This window comes from Talpa europaea (assembly GCF_964194135.1).
Source record: "Talpa europaea genome assembly, chromosome: 7".
NCBI classification, from domain to species: domain Eukaryota; kingdom Metazoa; phylum Chordata; class Mammalia; order Eulipotyphla; family Talpidae; genus Talpa; species Talpa europaea.
The window spans coordinates 26,866,703-26,887,759 of NC_140074.1; the positions used below are offsets into that span (position 1 = coordinate 26,866,703).

General features: G+C 33.2%; 1 protein-coding gene across 1 annotated transcript in view; it reads left to right on the forward strand.

Annotated features, from left to right (window-relative positions):
* Nucleotides 1-1,857: 1,857 nt before the first annotated feature.
* MPDZ (multiple PDZ domain crumbs cell polarity complex component) overlaps nt 1,858-21,057 on the forward strand; it is a gene marked incomplete at both ends in the record, with an annotated part of 141,580 nt that continues 122,380 nt past the window's right edge. The window contains one exon of the mRNA XM_084237770.1: nt 1,858-2,043. Within this exon, the coding sequence (XP_084093896.1) occupies nt 1,858-2,043 (186 nt within the window). The remainder of the gene's footprint in view (nt 2,044-21,057) is intronic.

The following is a 21,057-nucleotide window of genomic DNA, read 5'->3' on the forward strand; positions in this document are numbered from 1 at the left end:
CAAAAGTTAAAAAATGTATGAGATAGTCTGTCAATTATGGGGTTTATTAAAGATTAACATAAACCCATTCTGATTAATATTTGTTTTTGGATAACACTGGAATGTTAACAGTATTTTTAATACTAAAGAAGATCATTGTCCATTTCTTTTACTCTGCGTTTTCTATTATGACAATTAAAATATTACCGAATTTTACTTTTATGTTAATAACAGTAACAAACACTTAGGCTAATAAACTTCAGTGATGATTCAAGGCAGTTTAATTTCTACTGAGATAATTTTGTTTGAAACATCCAGATTTTCCATGCTAATATATTAATCTTTTCTTCAGATTATTCTTTAGTTTTAGAGAAACTAGATCATAGAAGTAGTTTGTTATTTCAGGTCTGGTACAGTCCCTCCTATCGCTCATCTGATGCCCTCATCCTCACCTTTCTCAGAAAACTATTTGGATATGGTTACTGGAAGCTTTCTAGGTATCACTTCAGCATCCTGATGATTGTGGCTACTGTCTTGATACCTGATATTTTGAGGGGTAAGGTGAGAATGAGAAGTGGAAAAAGGAGAAGGAACTGATTTTGTTTTGTGGGATGATTACCTTGACTTTTGTTTTTAGTATGCTGATAACATGAAAACACATAAGTGTTCATTTCTTTCATCACCCATTTTATACTAAAGTCTCATAAAGATTACTAGTCAGTGAATGAAAGTCCCTTATAAGAAAGTGGACAGCAAAGGGAAATATAGAATATTTAAGCCATTACCTTTCAGTCTTTTTCTGTTAGCTATTACTAGATTATATACCTTTTTTGATAAGGGATTAGTGTTAAATTTTCATTCTGGGATACAGTGGGATATATAACACAAAAAATTCTCATGCATATCTTTTTCATTATTTGCTTTTAACTTTTCTGTGCTTGAGTAAATATTGTTAGTTTAAATTTGTGTATGTGTGAACTCGGGTAACATTATGTTTTAACTTGGTACTGTTAAAAAGTATCTCTAGTTATATTCCCAACCCTTTTGGTTATTACTATATGAAAAATACATTTCTGTAGATACACTAGTTATTTATCAGTTTCTATTTCTTTTAAAAAAACAAAGTTTAAGTGTGTGTATATGTGTGTTTTATGGAGATGTTTTAAAATATGTTATGGTAGAAATTTAACTGTCCAGTGGACACTATGGGGTTACTGTCCATTGGTAATCTCTAGGATTATTAGGAATGCATTTACTCACAATAGTTACTTTTGTAATTTTGTGCTAATAGATAATATGATCATTATGTAAATACACTACTTAACTTTTGGAAGGACATTTAATTTATTAAAAAGTAATGTTCTTAGATGGAGATACATTATTGCGATATTTTTCAAATACTCAATTATAGAATGCATTGCCCCTTGGTATATGAAATTGTCATATTTTGCATATTATGACTCATTGGTGACATTTCCCATATTCACTTATCAGTAATTTAGTTATATTTTTATTTTTTTATGTGAAAATAAAATCTTCTAAGAAGTAAGATATCAGTATTTGTAAGGTCACAGAGCATTTGGCCTTCAGCAGTTTTAAAAGAAGATTTGAAATAGCTAGTGTTAGAACTCAACTGTATTTCATTTGAATTACTTTCTGTTCTTTATATTTTCTTGCTTATTGTGTATACCATAATTAGTTCCCTGCTTTCAAACAGTCTTATAAGAAGCATAAAAGTTGAGGGACATATTTATTATGATCTGTTACAGTGCCTCTTCTCCCCCCCACCCAATCAGTTTTGTGCTTTCAAAAGGAATATAATTTTAGGATTTCTGTGGCATGGGTTGATGTGTGTCCTTTGAATCCAGTTACTGATTAATGCCGCTCTTTGGTATAGATAAAAATCGAGCCCTGCAGGCAGCAGAGCGCTTGCAAGCCAAACTAAGAGAACGTGGAGATGTAGTAAATGAAGACAAGTTGAACCTTCTGAAGTCGGTCTTGCAGAGTCCGCTCTTCACTCAGATTCTGAACCTTCAAACTTCTGTACAGCAACTGAAAGACCAGGTAGGACATCCTTCACCCCAAAACATACTTCATTGCATGGCATGGATCTTAAAAAAGATTTGTATCTAATCTGAGAGGCTGATTTTTGTGTGTTAATGAATAGTTAATGAAGTCATTTAAACCTCCAAACAAGACATTCAGATTCACTGTGGCTGCAGCTCCCCCGCCCCCTTGGTTATTTTTGTAATGGTTGTTGCTGTGTACTGTAGATGATATGACATTGTGTTGAAAGCTGTGTGCATGCTGAAGAATGAGTTCCTACAGGAGAAGGGGACAATAAAAATATGTTAAGGGTGGATAGCTATAAATTTGGGTTACATCGTCACCAAGGCTTATTGTTCATAGGATCTTGCTCATTCAGATTCAGACATTCAGCACGCTTAGAAGATTTCAGATAAGGCTAGATTTGCATGTGTAATCGTGTGTGAGGAAGGGAAATCACCTCTATTTTGACATTAAAGGAATAATTACATTGTCATCAGTTAGATGAATTGCAGTTCTCACTTTTTAAAAGAGTGTAAGTAGCAATTGCTTCCATGACAGCATCAGATGGTGATAAACATTAGAACTTCTAAATGTAACAGTGTTTTTTTTTTCTGTAAAAATTATGAGCATTAAAAAGCCCTCGCATTTATATTACAAATGAAACATCACAATGACAGAATGAAAACTGATGTCAGATGTTCTTTGAACTTACTTAATTTCACCGCCATTTCTCAGGTTTAAAAAACTTTTTAAAATGGTTTTTATCCTTACAAGGATTCAAGTAAGTCTAATTATACCTTCAGTCCAAGTTAATTCTCATTTTGATGTTTTTAGCATTAATCTAGTGGACATGGGATTATTCTGCCTTAAAAGGTTAAAAATTAAATTTGAAGAATAGGTTCATCATTCAGTGGAAAAATAGTTCCAATATGAAAAATAAAACAGAAATTGGAAAATGCAGAATAAATAGTAAAAATAGAGAAGTAATTTAATGTCCTGTAACTTCCTTTTTTTAAAGATTTATTTATTTATGCATATAAGTACTGGGGTACAGGCCAGAGGTGCGGAGTAGGGGGTGAGAAGATTCATCAGAGACAGAGTGGGGTACAGAACAGGCAGACTGACTGAAAATACATGCAGAAAGGAACAGCAGGCAAGACAGGAGAAGTCTGCTATGCCATGTGGGTAGCTCCCTGGCCCCTGGGGGATCAGACTCATGTTGCAGAGGCTGTGGATAGCTTCACAATTCTGTGCTTAATCCCTTGCTCCACCAGGGAGGCCCTCATATAACTTCGTAATCTAGATATTTTAGTTGCCAAAAACACAAGAGTAATCCTTCAAGATGTCTTTCAATAATGAATATTTCACTTAATGTAAGAGTCATCATGAAGAAATAAAGAGGTGTTTTTGTTATATGTAGTTGTGTTTATCTTTGCAGGTAATGGAAATGATTGGGTTTAGGTTCTCATTCTCAGAATAGACTGGCTTTTGGAGAAACTAATACGCAGAATATATTAGTTAAAATTATGATGTTGGAAATTATCTGGTTTTTCAGAGAGTGTGACCAAGTTTAGCAGATATCTTCACTACTTACTTGGTTTTATGAAAATATGATTAAAATGAAAGGTAGAGTAGAAACAAAAATTACTCCAGTGAGAGTGTTGCCTAAGTTTTCCTTATAGGCAGCCTTGTATATGGAGAATATCATTTGTACCAACCATATCTACTGAAAGGAGGGGAAAAATAGGCCTGGTTGGTGTTGTTTTACCATGGGAGTAAAATAAAGGGTTCTAAAACTGTCTCATTTGATACATTTGAGAATCTCCCTGGAAATCTATTGAGAATAATTTTATTGAATCTTATAGTCTGAAACTAAAGTACAATGTGATCTTCTTGCTGCTGTATTGATGATTCACACAGATATATTTCAGGACTAGTAATGAAATTTGGAGGTTTGTGATTCTGTAGGCATATTTTACATACTTCGGACTTTCAACTTACTGTTCACCTTTTCAGATAAAGGGGGGAATTAATACTGAAAGTGACCAAGAAAACCAACTGGCCCACACCCTGCTTATTAGAGAATAACCCTCTCAAGAGTAAAAATTTGTTTGTAAAGGTAGAGCCAGAACTAGAACACGGATTTTTCTTTACTCCCGGCATGGATCTTTCCCTTTTTTTTTGATATCTGCAGCCTATCTTATATCTTATATTTTCCTCTTATATTTTCTTAGAGATTTGGTCCCTAGATGAGAAAAATGTATTTTTTGTTAAATTAGAAAAAATTGTGATATTACAATTCTGTTTGCCAGAAATAAACATTTAGTCATATGGAGCTGAAATCAAGGTGTTTGAAGAGCTAACCCCTTCTGGAGGCTCTAAGGGAGACTGTTCTTATCTTCCCCATTCTGATGGCTGCCTACATTTCTTGGCTTATGGCAACATCATTCAGATTTCTCACATTGTAGTCTTCACTATCAAATGTCCCTCTCCTCCCTGTATTTTTTTTTTTATTTTTCCTACTGAAGTAATGTTTCATGTGTGTATCATTATAAATCAACGTTTATAGATACTACATTAAGAGTATCATTTCTATTAACACCATGTTTAACTTCTCACACTCATTGTGACTTTCCATTATTTTCTAATTCATTTGTTATTAAGATTCTTTGATTAGAATAAACTTTCAAGACTTTTGATTTTGCTTTATAATTTAAACAAATATTCTGAACTTTATCATGTTAGATTTAAATTTTCTGTATAGCCTATCAACTGCAAGTTTAATATTTATAATTTAATAACTGCACCTAAGGACTGAATTTTGCTTTTTGTTTTAAATCTAGAAACTACAGAAATTTGATTAATGGCAAGCTTTTATTTATTTATTCCCTAATTGTGTTTTTCAGTGTATAATTTCATATACATGATAGGTGTGAATTTCTATCTCCATTTTTCCAGTGTTACCGGGTAATTTGATACCTGTGATTTTTATTCCACTCTCATTTTCCTATCCTTTAGAAATTGAAAAACCTGAGGTATATGCAGCATATTGGAGAACATGATCATATTGTTGCATTAATGACAGATGATGACATGTCATGTTGAATTAAGTGCACTTTTTCCCCCTCTCATATCATTCTCATTACTTCTATTCAGTAATGTTTAATTTTTCCAGTTTGCTTCTTCAGTATTAAGACTGCCTTTAGAAATCAAACTGTTTCCCTTTGGCAAATTAAATACTTGACAGGTGTGTAACTGAGAGGGCAAAAGAGCCATGCCCTGAAGGGATGTGCTATTTAAATATTGTCAAAAATATTAACAGGTCTGAGAGTATAATTGATGCCTCTGTTTAACTCTGCCACATTGTGTATTGTTCTAACCGCCAGCTAAAAGGATGTGTGCTATTAAACCTGAATAATCTCTAATAGCTGTATTTCATTTCCTATTGCATGATTCTTGTTTAAGTGAAGAGGAAAAAAAAAAAGAACTGTGACTGTGTGTCAATGATCTGTCAAATGCAAAGTCTCAAGTAGTGTCCTCACTGTCACCTAGTCATCACAGCTAATAACTGCAGGGTTTAATGTGTATTCATGACAAAAATCCAGCTATTGTGGGGGAAATAAACATGTTAGCAGTTTAATGATAGAAATTTGTCAGCCATGAGGATATTGAATTTGCATATTCTATGATGTTTCTCCAATCCAGTGTAGGTAGATGCTGCTTTCCTGATTAATTGCCTTGCTCTATGAGTTGACCAAAGACTCTAAATTGAAAGTCCTTTTTACCTTCAGTTGTTTGTAGAAAAACTGTAAATTAAAATTATTAATTTCAGTGGAAATAGGGAACTAATACTTTAAAAATTGTCAATGTTTAAATTTTTGTTTTTAAGTTATAACTATCAAAGCCAGTTCTAAGAGTGAAGAAAGAATGGATAAATCAGATTACAAAAGCTGCTGATATGGAAAACAAGCCTTGGGGCACAGAACATTCTAGAGTTTTCTCTCTGTCAGTGATTTTCAGCCTATTTTGGTTACACTCATTATTTTGTTGTTGTTGCTGTTTTGTATTTTGAGGTTTATAGTTCATTTACCTTTCTCCCAGATGTGTTGACATATGCACACACACACACACACGTATATGCGCACATACATGTATATTATATATAATCTAGATGCATAATGTACATGTACACAAAACTAGACCGATTTTTCAAATTTTTCTTTTGGAAATTTAATGAAATCTCTTGAAATATTTGGCGAGATGCTGATTTAACATAGAATCATTGAAAATTGCTACTCAATGTAGATAAATCAAATTGATTTTCATTTTTATTCATGAAATATGGTTTTCACAGTATAAAATTTTTATTTTTTATTTCTGTGTTTTACTTGTTGACATCCCAAAAACATTTTGGAATAACTCATGATGGAAAAACTTGTTCAACTACTGTGTGATTTATAGGTAAATCTAAACAAAGACCAAATGGATATGTTAGAGAACTAGATATTCTGAGGGCCAGGTTTAGTGCATTTAATTCCCATTTCTCAGGAGCATAGACAAAAAAAAAGAAAGAAAAGAAAAAAAAAAAACTGGAGGGTTATTGGTGGTTTGGTGTGAGGTGTCCTTCGTTGAGCTAGCTTCTCCTTGGTAATGGGAGGGCTACTTTATGGGTGCTTTCACAGAAAATTCATTGTCTTTTATCAATAGACCTTTGTTGAAAAATCTAAAATCAGTAAAATTACAAGAAATAAGATGGAGGCTCACATTATCTTAGAGTGGGAATATAAAATACAAATTTCATATGTCATTAGAAAAACAGGGTGAGTAGTGTAAGAAGAAGGAATTACTATGACTTGGACACTTTACATTGGCTGTAACACATAAGATAGGTTTTGAAAATTGAGCAAGAGAGATGGGGTAAAATTATTTCAGGTAAAAGGAACAATGTTTACAAGGATGTACAGCAGTTGTTCTTAACTGAGGTGATTGTATATTCTTCCTCCCCAGGATATACTTGTCAGTATCAGGAAACTTGATTGTTACCACTTGTGGGTGGCTGGCATGCTGCTGGCATTGTGTTAAAGTGCAGGGATGTTACTAAACATTTCTAATGCACAGCACAGCTCCCCCAAACAAATAATTACTGGGGTTATAATGTGAGTAGTACTGAGTTTGAGAAACCCTAATACAGAGTCATTTACAGATCTGTGTTGTTAGTGCAATAGAATATGTGCAGCCTGTTGGCAAGGGAGGGAAACTTGGAGTCAGACTGTGATGGGTATATTAAAGTAAAGTTTGTTTTGTGGGGTAGGGGGCCTAGGGTTTTTGTTTTTTATCATACTTGCTCTTTGCAGTCAACATAATGTGTCAAACTTTGTTTCAATTTGAAATTATATCACCTTTGTCTTCTTGTCATTCTAATAAATACTGTGTTTTCACAAGCATTTTATTTCTCCATATTTAAAAACATCTGGTAAAAACACATAACATAAAATTGGATTATTTTAATGACATTGATAAATTTGAACTTGAATTATCATTATAAAATATAAGAATTGTTCTTCATAGAACTCTTTCATCTTTGTAAGAGTGCAAGTCACTGAGCATACAGCATCGCATCACATCTCACTTTTCTGCCAACGAGTACTTGGAACAATAATGTACATCATGTATTTTCTTTCTCCCTCTCTCTCCCTCTCTCTTAATGCTGTGTCTTATAACAGACACAAATGTTAGAGAACCTACAGAAATAGTAGTCAGTTTGTGCTTCAGATCGTCATGTTCAAGTGTCTGATGGAAGCAAGTGTTACATTTTGCACCCCGCTCTTGGAGGTGTGTTTGAAGTCACTGTTCTATAGATCCCATGTAAGATTGCTGCATTAAGTTCATCTTGAGATACACGACTTTTAAGTAGTAGTATATATGATTTTGATTATTTCTTACATTTCAACTTTTTAGATTGATGGAAAGATGAGTATTTTGATAACTGAGCATTTTGTTGTGCTGTTTCGACTTGGTAATTAGAAAGATGCTGTTTTGTCAGTTCATGTCTAAAAGAGCAGAAAGGCCTCTGTCTCCTAGACTTTTAAAATTACTTATATAAGTGACAAAAACAACCCCTATCTCTATGGTTTCTTTGAGACCCAAATGAAGATGAGTCATCTGTAGGCTTGCTGTCAGTAAAGGGGAAATTACTACAGCCTCCCTAAATTGCCTAAGTTAAATTTATGACTTCGGGTTGGCTGGGAGCAGGAGGGCAGAAAGAAAGAAAGAAAATAAGCCTTCAACTCTATTGTCAGGTATTATCGAAAAATTGTAATGGAATTCTTCCTCCTTGATGTTGCTTGTGAAAATTTAAAAAAAATATTTTTTCTTACCCCTGAAATGGTTTTATTTTTATGGTAGAATTTTGTAGCAGCCTAATAGAGAAGTGTTGGTTTCTTGAGACTTAATGTATATTATCTAGGAGACGTTTAAAGTGAAAGAGTGAGTCTTATGTTTTTACATTTACCATGAAGTTTATTTACTGTAGGAATTTCAAATATTTTATTTTTGGTACAATAACAGATTTTTAATGTTTGTTCCTTTAACTAAAAGTTTGTAAATATAGAGTCTCTGAAGGAACTAAACTTGTTTTATCCTAGGCAAGAAGGCACTGTTCAAGCTTTTTATACAGTGCTGGATTTAAATGCAACACCATCTTGCTTTTGGATATGCATGTGTGTCTAAAACAGCAAATGGTGCTAATTGTATGGTGTTTTAGTGACAAAGTTAAATGGTCTATGGAGAAGAGGGAAAAAATGTGAAATTTACTGAGTGTAACTTAAATGAGTTTTTAAACTAAAGAATTTAAGAACAATAGAGATTGATTTACATTGGAAACTAGCAACAAGAGTAATAGCAGTTACCTTTAGGAAGCCCTTAAGTCTGTAGACTTAGTCTAATTTTACCACTCCTTCAATTCTATGGATTTTGTCCTCATTTTGTCCACTGAGGAAAATAAAGTTTAGAGAGGTTATGTAACTTAATTTTGGCCACTTTTGTTCGTTGGTAAATTTAGAAGAGGAATTCAGATCTATCTGACCCTGAACCACATGCTTTTTGTAGTTTCTAAGCTCTGAAGTAATTTAAAAAATTAGAAAAAATCCCCCCAAACAAACAAAAAACAAACATAATTTCCATAGAGAAATGCACTTAAATGAAATGCTTTGTTAACGCAAATCCTTTATAATTTTTCATCTCCCCTAGATTTTAATTAGAGGACCTTTTAAATATAAACCAGAATTTTCATCTTGAGTTTGTTTGTAATTACACTAGAGTTAAAGTAAATGAATTGAGTAAAGATAATGGTGGAATGGAGAGGCAATATGGCAAACTAAGTCAATGTTCATGTTTCATTTCCATGTATTTATACTTGTCTGTAAAGTTTTGCTTTATTTTTTATCTAAGCAGACTGAGCAGTGAGTCAATCTTACATGTCTTCTAGGAATGTGGAGCTGATAGGAAAAACACTGTAAAAATTGTAGAATATCATTTATTTAAGTTTTCATTTTTAAATTATTATTTGTTTGGCATTTAAAATAGATTAATCTTGATACCATCTACCCTTTTAAGTAGAAAAATTTCAGCATCCTTTGACAGAATATTAATTTTGATCAAGTTGTGTATATTTTTCCCCTCTCAAATTTTGCTAAGCAAGCACAGAAGTGTTGAGATTTGAATAAAGATAAGACATTCTGCAAATACACATCAACACACATGCCTAGATTGTGGAGTATATGCTGCACTCCTCTTGCCATTTGTTCTTAACAGGCTTGAAAAATTGATTTTAGAATTAATTGTATTTTAGGTTTGTTTGGAGCCCAGTTACTACTATTGGTATAAAATCCAGGCATATTCAACTTTGAATAATGTGTACCTAACATGATGTTTTATTCAAATGCAGTACGTGCTTGTTTAACTAATGATTATGAATAGTTTTAAATGTCCAGAAGTGTTGTGTGTAAAATTTATTTTTCCTTGTCATAGAACTAATTTTTAAGATAAACAAATGATCCAAATTACTTTGAAGACCCTGAGTTTTCTCTTAGTAATATTGAAAAGATTCATCATTCATCATCATCATTATCATAACACTTAATATGAATTAGATCTTCCTATATGCCAGTGGCAATTCTGTATGCAGTTGCCTGACTCATTACAACAGTACTATAAAGTAGATACCATTTTTCTCAATTTTAAGATAGGATAGTAGAGGCACAGTACAATTCAGTGATAGAACTGGTATTTGAATGTAGGCAGGCTGACTCCAGACCCCGGGTCTTAACCACAGAGTTCTGTAGTTTGTTTTTAGCTTTTTGTTGTTGTTATTGTTGTTGTTGTTTATACTGTCCTTTTATACAGAGTAATGAACATGATGTAAATATTTCTTGGTTATTTGAGCTCTTGGTTTTGATTATCTGATCTCAGGTGAGGGCTAGTAGGATTTAGAAATAGACACACCCTAGATATGTATTCTGGCACTGATATTTATTAATGCATAATCTTGAGCAAAAGTTAATTTTCACTTAGCCTCATTTATTTCCTCCTTTAGTTTTAAAAAGGGGACTGAATAACATGGATCTGAAAATTCTGAGGCATAAGTCTGATGCATACCAAGTATTCAATAAGTATTCTTTCCTTCTTGCTTTCCTCTCCTATGAAATTTAATATTCTACATCAGCAGTTCTCAAAAACTTTGGTCTTATGACACAGTTACACTTCAAAAATACCAAGAACCTAAAAATCTTTTGTTTAAGTAGATATATTAATTGCTGTTCATCAGGTTAGAAATTAACCTTGAGAAATACTTTATTCATTGAAAATAACAGTAATAAAACTGTTATATTTAAGATACAGTGTGAAGAGTGGTGAGATTGTTCTCCATTTTTGCACATATTTTTAATCTGATTAATAGAACATGATATATATGGAGAAAATTTGGCCTCATCATGTATGCAGGAGTAATATATATCCTTGTGGATATTCTTCTTTCATGGTGCACCAAAACTCTTGGTAGTTTCTTAAATGTTAGTTGCAATATGGAATCTGAAACTAAATCAATGCATGTTTTGAACTCTTATTACAGTAAAATCTATTTTGTGCTTTGGATTTTTAATTTTTTCCTATACATTAATTTGTATAACATGGGTTATCTGAAAAACATGAAGTTTGGAAAAATTATATTTCACTTTCATTTTATAAAAAAATACACTTAGACTAACATTGCTTCTGATCTTATCAGTAGAGTCTTTAAATTATATATAGGTGTCATATTTAGGGTAACAGTAAAATATTTTCACAATTCTAATTTTCACTTGAAAGCTCAAATTGTTAGTGGGCAGAATTAGGGGTATCCCAGGACTCCAAAATCTTCCTGCTCTAAATGGTTTTGCCATCTGCCATGTAAAGACAAACATACTCTTAGCACATAAGACCTTCATCAGGCAAGTTTAATACAATTAGTGCACAACAGAGAAAAGAGAAAGAATGTAGTTAAAATAGTGTCCTCAGGAAACTCCCAAAATTACCCATCCCTCTATCGGTAAATGCCCATTCAGACAGGGTTGACCCAAAGTAGGACCACTGAGGCCTGAAAGCTTAACACAACTGTATGGCAGGAGGAAACTTGGCAGAAAGGGGCAGAAGGGGCCAGGCAAGTCTGGAAGAGAAAGAGCCAAATCCAAATCCAAGTCAAGATAAAGGCTGCCATTTCCAGCCTCCCCATGGGCTTCTTATTCACATCTCTGTCTACTATATCCCTCATGCCCCTGGTACAAGTCCAAGACTGAGAAGCAAGCATGGCTTCTTCACATGTCTCTATTGTATGTCCCTCCTTTAGGTCTTCTCCCTTCCTGTTCTGCTTTCCTAAGCCCTCCACCCAGTCTTCTCTCACTTTTCCTTGCTGCTCAGCTCCTCCCTTGTTAGGTGAGTCAGGGAACCTGGAACTCCCCTTTCTATGGGATTATACTGTTACAGAATTTAACTGCTGACAACTGTTAGTTCACTTATTTTCCTTAAAGTTATAGGCTGACTTTGTTTTTGAGAAAATATCTGATATATACCTAAGTCTGTATAATATATTTTTTAATTTTCAGTCATTTTTTGAAGTAATTCCATGCGCATGAAAAAAACCATCAAATTTAACTTCCTACTCAGTCAATTAGTGATTTTCCTTTGCTATTTTGTACTACTACAGAAGTGCTGTATGTTTACTTCCATTTTGAAACACAGAATATTAAAAAGATGTGCACTTAAAGAGCCAATATTGAATAAAATTAATCATTTTTACTATATGTAGAATTTTTTTAAAGATTTATTTATTTATGCATACAAGAGCTGGGGTATAGGCCAGAGATGCGGGGAGTGAGAGGATTCACCAAAGACAGAGTGGGGAACAGAACAGACAGATTGACCGAAGTACACTGCTGAGGGGAGCAGCAGGTGATACTGGAGAGGTCTGCTGCGCCATGTGGATTGCTCCCGGGCCAGCCGGGGTTTGAACTTGTGCTGCAGAGGCTGCAGATTGCTTCATAGTGTGGTGCTTAACCCCTTGCACCTCCAGGGAGGATACTCCTCCCCAATGATAATAATAATAAAATAAAAATAATATAAAGCCTTAAACAAGTGTAAAAAATGTTACTTTTTAAAAATTGGTGGAATCTAATTGGAACAATCAGAAATACAGGGTACAGGTTAAATAAACCTGTTATTTTACTTTATTGTAGGACCTAACTTCTTTAAATTATAAGCTTAAAATTTTGTATCAATAATGAAAAAGTTCAAAATGAAACTGATTATTTTAAGTTCAAATAATTTTCCATTATTTACCTAAGTATGTATGTCTGGATATATATTCACACACACACACACACACACACACACACATTTTAAAAGGTTTAAAAGGTTTTTTTTAAAAGGTTTAAAAGGTTTTTATCGTAAGAGTATTGCTAAAGATTCTAGTGAAATTTAGACCTTCTTAAAATATTGGTTTATTAAACACATATGGAATGTTCCGTATTATACTGCCTAAGCCAGGTCTTTTAGTGTAGTGTGCCATGTGGGATGGTTATTATGTCTTTCATAATGTTTTTAAGGTTGTGTAAAATCTCCATAGATTCAGCTTTGAGTAAAAACTAGAGCATTATAGGATAGTATAACCTGCCTTATGTTAATGTGACCACTCACTGAATTGACAGAGTTGTAAAAAGTACACATTTGATAGTTTTATACTTGAACATGTCATTTAATAGGCCATGGCCATAAGCATTGCTTTGGGTAAATCGTTGATCATCCCCCACATACCCAAAGGGAGAATACAAGAATTTGCTGTAGGGTAGCCTAGGGGTTAAGTCTCAGCGCTATCACCACTACGGCCTGAGTTTGATGGAGCTAATCCACATGGCACAGTAGATCTCTTCTGTCTTGCCACTTCTCCCCTTAGCAGTGCATTTCATAGATCTGCCTGTTCTCCTGCTCCCCACTCTGTCTCTGATGAATCCTTTCCCCCCAACTCCCCAAACACACTTCTGGCCTACATCCCAGTTCATCAAAACAAAATTACATAAAAATTAAAAAAAATTTAAAAAAAGAATCTGACAGTCTAATTCATCTCATTCATTTAGCCTTTTAGTGTTCATTGCCTTCCTAGTTGATAGTTTTTCAGTTTGTCATCATTTTACAGAGAATAACCCAGATACCCCAAAATTTGAGAGGTGCACTGTCTAAAAGGTGTCTGTGTACACAAAGGCAAGGGAAGCAGATTCTTAGTGTGCAAGATTTTTAATAGAATTGATGTGCAAAAAGAGAGGATTTCAAATAATAATTTCCCAAACTCTGAAAACTGACTAGCCTTTCGTGGCCAAATGCCCAGTTAAATAGGGTCAACCTGAAGTAGGGCCATAGAAATTCAAAAACTTGCCACTAATCTGGTAGGAAGTGACAAGAAAGGATTAGGCAGGTTCTAGAGAGCTAGGACAGAAGAAGAAAATAAAATTCAAAATATACTGCATCAAGATAATGGCTGCTATTGTTTCTGCCAAAGACAAAAACTAGCCTCCCCCATGTGTCTCTCACCCTTGTGTCTCTTTCAAGCTTCTCTCCAAGTATATGTCTCTACTCCATGTGTCACTTTCTGTGTGCCTTCCCTTCCTGTTTGTTCTACCTCCCTTCATATATCTACCTTATTCTTTTCCATCTGCTTTCCATTCAGGAAGTTTGGTTCATGGTCTGCTAGCAGTTGTAATCCAAGGAAGCTGCATGTAAGTGGCTATGGGAAAAATGTTTCCATTTAGTGCTCCTCCTCATTTCATGGAAGTATCTCTGTGACACTTTTTGGCAGAGAGAAATTTTAAGACAAATATGTTTGTCTTTTTTAAGCACAGAAGAATTTTAAGACAGATATGTCAGTGAAATTTTGCACTTCTATCTACATAGGGGCAGGTGCAGAAAATTTATGTTTTGATTACTCAGAATCACTCCTTAAACATTCTTGGAATAAGAAATTATTTTCTCAATTCAGTACCCTTACGTTTTAATTTTTCAGATGCTGATAATCAGTGACTACTTTAAGAATAGCTATAATATCTAAACCAGTCAGTGCTTTGTTATTCAGGAATTGATAACTAAGAAAAGATATTCTGTCTCACTAGGTGAGTAAACTTAGCCTGGTAGAATAATTGTATAGGATAGCTAACATATTAGTGAGTATGGAAAACATTTTTGTATCTATATTGTTACATTACCTAGAGCATAATGTCTTAGACATTTGAGGTACACAATAAGTATCTGAATAAACTATTAAGTGAATGAAAGGCAGGTCTAATGTAAAATGTAAAATTATGCATATTCCATCTAAAAATGTTCTTTTACCCTCATATAACTTGCTGCTCCATTTTGTATCTTGTTTAGTTCAGGAACTATGAGCTACTTTATGTCCAAAACAGTCTCATCACATTAAGCTAATCCTCTTTGAACATGCAACTCAATTTCTTTAATTAGCTTTAAAAATAAGGATCATTAAATCAGAGTGCCACCACCAATTACCATGCAAGGGTTTGCCTGTTCAATAATGAATAAGAGTTGTGCTCTAATCAGTATTTCACTGAAAGATTTATGGTAAAGGAGGCCTCCCTTGGTTCCAAACTTGAAATGGAGTTCTGTTGTGTATAAAAAATTTCCTGTGATTGCTAGCATTTTAGGTGCTATATTTCATTGAATACTCTCAACATCGTTTCCATCTTTGCATTTCATATTTGGGATCAGTTCCAGAGAGTGTTTTACAGCATTTTTTTGTAAATTCACAAGAAAATAAGCACTTCTTGCTCTGCAAGAAGAAAAGACAAGGTGCAGATTAAAAAATAGTCTGCATTTCTATGAGGTGCACCTGTTATGGCAAATTCCCCAGCGAGTGGCTTATTTCTTATTTCTCATTATGTTAAGGAGTAACAAACAAACAATTGGGAAGTGGAGGTAGCAGTGTCTATTTACAACTTGCAAATATCGAGCAAAACTAGTGTTGCAAAAGCAAAGGTCACTTTTCTTGCTTAATTCATGATAATACACATTTAAGATTTCAAATGCTAGAAATATATCCATCAAATGTACATCAAGATTGTTTTGTTCTTATTGCTATAGTATGTATTCAAAATTACAGACCACAAAACCAGTTTTGATAATTTATATAAAATTCTCTAGAAAATTTAGTTTGATCCTAAGCAGTAATTTTTGTAGATAATGATATAAGTACTTCTGATAAAATTAATGCAAGCCATTACAAAGAAGTAATAATAACTTCCTTTTTCTCTATCTTAAGGTGAATACCTGGTATTTCCACTTAAGGTGAATACCTGGTAACTGAACTTTACATTCTGAGTTGCTGTCAGAGAAGGTTTAGTTTGCTCTGTAGAGGCTATTCCTACCACCTGCTTTCTTTAAGAGAAGTGTGCCTTTTATATTATTCATTGGAATACCGCAGTTTTTACTTTGCTTGGACTTATTTTGAAAACTTAAAATGAGAAATAGAATACAGCAAAGGGAAAAAATACACACAATGGAGTGCTACTCAGCTATAACACAAGATGAAATCCTCCCATTTGTAACATAAATCAGATGGAGAAATGATCAACACTGTGGAGATCCATCCATATGTGGTACTTAAAGAAAATGAATGAAATAAGTAAAATAAAGTGTACTTTTAAACAATAAAACCAAATTAATGGTTACTAGAACAAAAGTAGGAAAATTGGGCAAAAGGGTCAATCGTGTGTTGAAGGATAGACTTGAACTTTAGTGGTGAACTTAGTGTACACAAATACTGATTTATAGTGACGTATGCCTGAAACCTATTGAATATTATAAAGCAGTGTTACTTCAATAAAAAAATTTAAAACTATAAGTTGGTAATGTGAAAGTTACCCACATTCCATGGCACTCTATGTCCTCCTGATCAATCCTAACCTTCTATCCCAAAGGAATTACTGTTTTTTTCCCAGCCTGTTTGAGGTGTAATTGACAAACAACATCATGTAAGTTTAATTGTATCTTTTATTTCTTTTTCTTACCTTGTTTTACTGAGAACCAGAATTGAAGTGGTGATAGTGAATTTCATAGTCAAATTCTCAATCATAGGATTAAAAGCTTTCAGTATTTTCCTATTTAGTATGCATTTTATCTGCTACATTTTTCTGCCATCTACTGAGCTGATCTTGTGTTTTTCTTTTTTATTCTGTTATTGTGGTAAATTGAACTTCCATGAATGTTAATTCAACCTTCATTCCTAGGGTGCCTAACTTGGTTTGTCTTTTTCATACATCTTCAGATTTAATGTGTGTGTTGAAATTTTTGCTTAGTGATTTTTTTGTTTGTTTGTTTTTGTTTTTTGTATCTATATTTAGGAGATACTAGTCTTTAGCTTTCCTATTTAGTAAAGTCTTTAAGAAAGAATTGCGAGCATTGCCCTCTTTTCTTGTCACTGAGTTTATAAAACAGGTGTTAAAAAATAAAAAAAAAAATCTGGAAGAATTTTACCAGTGTGATCTTCTAGACATGATTTATTTTTTTATGTGGGAGGATTTTTTAATACAACTCAATTTCATTAGTAGAAGTTGTTTTGGTTAAATGTGTTATTTTACTTTTTGATGTAAATACTCAGCTCATTGATTATTAATTTTTCATTTTTTTATGATATATCCATTTAGGTTTACAAATTTCTTTTGAAGTATTGCTTCAGCTGCATCATACTTTTATTAAGGTTTATCTTTATTATCATAGGAAAAAAGTTTTATTTTAATTTTTATGTAATTTTTGGACCCCTGTTTTATCTAGAAATGTAATGCTTAATTGACTAGCATTCTTTAGTTTTTTACTGTCTTACTGTTATTGATGTCTAGCTTAATTCTACCATAATTGGAGTGTATCTTCTCTATGTTAATAAGTTCTTTGAAATTTGTTGACATTTGTTTTATGAACTACCTGTAGTCTATTTAAGTAAGTATCTTTTTTATTTGAAAATAATGTGCATTGGGTAGTTTTTGAGTGCAGTGTTTCATATTCATCAGGTCAGCGTCAGCTTTATTTGGAATGTTGTTCATATCTTCTATATCCTTATTGATTTTTTGCTGTCATTTAATGAGAGAAGTGTTGTAACCTCTAATTATGAATTCATCTGTTTCTCATATGGATTCTCAATTCTTTTTTCCTACTTGTTTTGATGCTGTGTTTTTACATTACTAAGATAGTTTTATCTTTCATAGAAATAAATTGTCCTTTATGCTTGAGTTGTCCTTCTTTATCTCCAGTAATGCTTCTTGCTGAGAATCCTCACTTGTCTGATATTAGATTTAACTCTTCAAAGTTTTTCTTGGTCAATGTATGTGTGATCTATCTTTTTTTCTCATCTGTCTACTTTCATCTTTTTAAAATCTGTTTCTTTGTTGTTAATGTTCACCACCAAAATCTTTAGTAAACAACATGTATTAAGATTTCATGTCATTGTGCATTCTGACAACTCTTGTCTTTTACTCAAAGTATTTAACCTCTTTATATTAAATTTAATAAATGACAAATTCAATTTAAGTTTATCATACCATTTTTGTCTTTTCATTTTTGTCTTTTATAATATTTTCATTTCATTTTATTTCTCTGTTAGCTTGTTACTTATACATTATTATTTTCATTTAGTGATTCCCAGAGATTATGGTAATTACCTTGATTAATTTGGCTCAACTTAAAAAAAAAACTTTTTAGCTTGAATAAATTATGGATCCATAGGGAGCTTTCAATATAGATGGGTTCCATATATATTTCACCAAGCTTACCCCAGTGATTATATCTTAATATGTACAGTAGATTATCAAAAATAGGAAACAGACATTGGTACAATATCTTTATTTCGTCAATTTTTATTTTTTAATTGTATAGATTAGTGTAACCACCACCAAAATTTGTACAGACCTATTCAATTATCAAAAGATTTTCTTCTGTTCTCTCATTAATAGGCATACCTAAACTTTTTATACACCATCCCTAACCCCTGACAACCTTTTCCGTCTCTGTAATTTTATCATTTCAAAATTGTGTTACAAAAATGAAATCGAATTACAGGTGATTGTTGAAGTTGACTTTTTTCTGCTCAGTGAAATGCTTTTGTAATCCTTTCAGGTTGTTGTTTATTAAGACTTTAAATATACATATATATAATGTAAAATATTTCATGTTTTGTTCCTTTGTATTGCTGAGTATTATTCCATTCTGTGCTATAACTAGTAGGGTACATTTTATTTATTTATTTTTGTCTTTTATACTTGTAGGTAAAACTACTATGGGAGTGGTGTACTGTTTTTGTGTGGACATAGTTTTTTACTCTATAATAAATGCCCAGTAGTGTAATGGTATCTAAATGCTAAATGATTGTTTAATTATTTTTTTTTTATGTTTTTATTTATTTATTTATTATTTATTTGTTTGTTTTTTGTTTATACATGCACTGGGTACAGTCAGAAGCGCGGGAGGGTGAGAGAATTCACCAGAGCCAGAGCGGGGAGCAGAGCAGGCAGAAGGACCGAAGTACACTGCTGAGGGGAGCAGCGGGCGGCAGGAGAGGTCTGCGCGCCATGTGGGACCCTCCTCCGGTGGCCGGGGAGCAGCCGGGGATCGAACCGTCACCGCAGAGGCCGCGGGCAGCTTCGCAACCCAGCGCTCAACCGCTGCGCCACCGGGGAGGCCCGATTGTTTAATTTTTATTTTAAAAACTGCCAAACTATTTTTCAGAAGAGCTCTACTATTTTGCAGTCCTACTAGTAATGTGTGAGCAATATTTTTTCACATCCTTGCCAGCATTTGTTGGTGTTATATATATATATTTTTAATTTACACTTCTGATAGTCATATGATGATAACTCTTACTGCTTTAAAAAAATTGCTTTTCTCTAGTGGACAATGATGTTCTTCTTTTCTATCCATATGTCCTCTTCAGTGAACTGTCTTTTTGTGTGTTTAAGCTATGGAGTTTTGACTTCATTTTATTATTTTGACTTTATTTTGACTTGATTCCTTTATTAGATATGTGTACTCTTACTTGATTTTACTTTGATACTTTCACTATTTCATGGAAAATGCAAGGATGTTAAAAACACTTCAGCCAGTTTAAGCCTGTTTTTTGTTTATCATGTACTTTTATTTAAATATATTTAAAACTACACTATGGCAGTTTCTCAAAATATTACAAATAGATCTGCCATATGATCCAGCAATTCCACTTCTAGTTATCTACCCAAAAGATGCAAAAACACAAATTCTAAGAGATCGGCTATCTTCATTGAAGCACGATTGACAATAACCTAATTATGAAACCAACCTAAACACAGATGAATGGTTTAAGAAGATTGGTATATATACACAATGTAATACTATTCAGTTATTTAAAAAATCATGCACTCTTGCCATTTGTGACAATATGAATGGACCTGGAGGTGATAATATTATGTGAAATAAGTCAGAAGAAGAAAGACATATACAGGATAGTTTCACCTATATGTGGAATACTGGGGGGACAAAGGGTGTGTCAGAGAGTACCAAGCCATTAATAAACCCTAGGAGTCTGACTGTAGAATTGAGGTTACCATAGGGGGAGAGGAAGAGAGAGAACGGGGTATTAATGGTGCCCAATGGACTATGGTGGAGGACTGTGGGTGCTTTGGTGGTGGGTGTCCTGTGCAACATACATCTGAACATACAGCCTATACCTCTGACTCATATAAAGTGTAAACCAATGCTATCATACTTGAAAAAAGAAATTGAAAACCCAAGAGCGCCACAATATTTCAAATACTGAGAGGGTGTTTTATTCTTCCCTTACACAAATAATTGACCCCTTTCTTAATTGAATAGTTTACATAATCTTCATTTCAGTTAGGTGTTAGGTATTAGCAATAATTAAAATACATAAATTAAGTTACTATATGTTTATTTACTAAGACCATAAAATGGTTTTTTTTTTGTTTTTGTTTTTGTGCTGAAATGGCCTGAAGTTAAAGAGAGAACAGATAATTATTTGGTGACTTGCTCATTTACTAGCAACTTCCATAAATTATACAGATTGTTTATCTTTATATAAAAACCACCAGATATTTGTGTTTTCTTCTGTTTATTTTAGAGTCTATAAGCCAAGATGGGAATCTAGTTCTTTTCATTAAACATTTATAGTGTCTCTTTTATGAACAGGGCTATCAAGGCAAATAAAATTCATTCCTGTTCCTCCAGGACATTACAGTTCAGAAACCATTTTAATAAACAGTTGTAGCAAAATCAAAAGGTGCCTTGTACTTTCACCTATGGGCATAAATTTGTAAATTTAAAAACAAGCCTTTTGTATGATGATATAATTAAATTGCAGTTTTAAAATATATAGTCTGATTTTTGTTTATGTAGACCTCAAGAGAGGAAATAGCAGGAGTTACACCTTTAACAAATTAGAAGACAATTGGAGTCCAA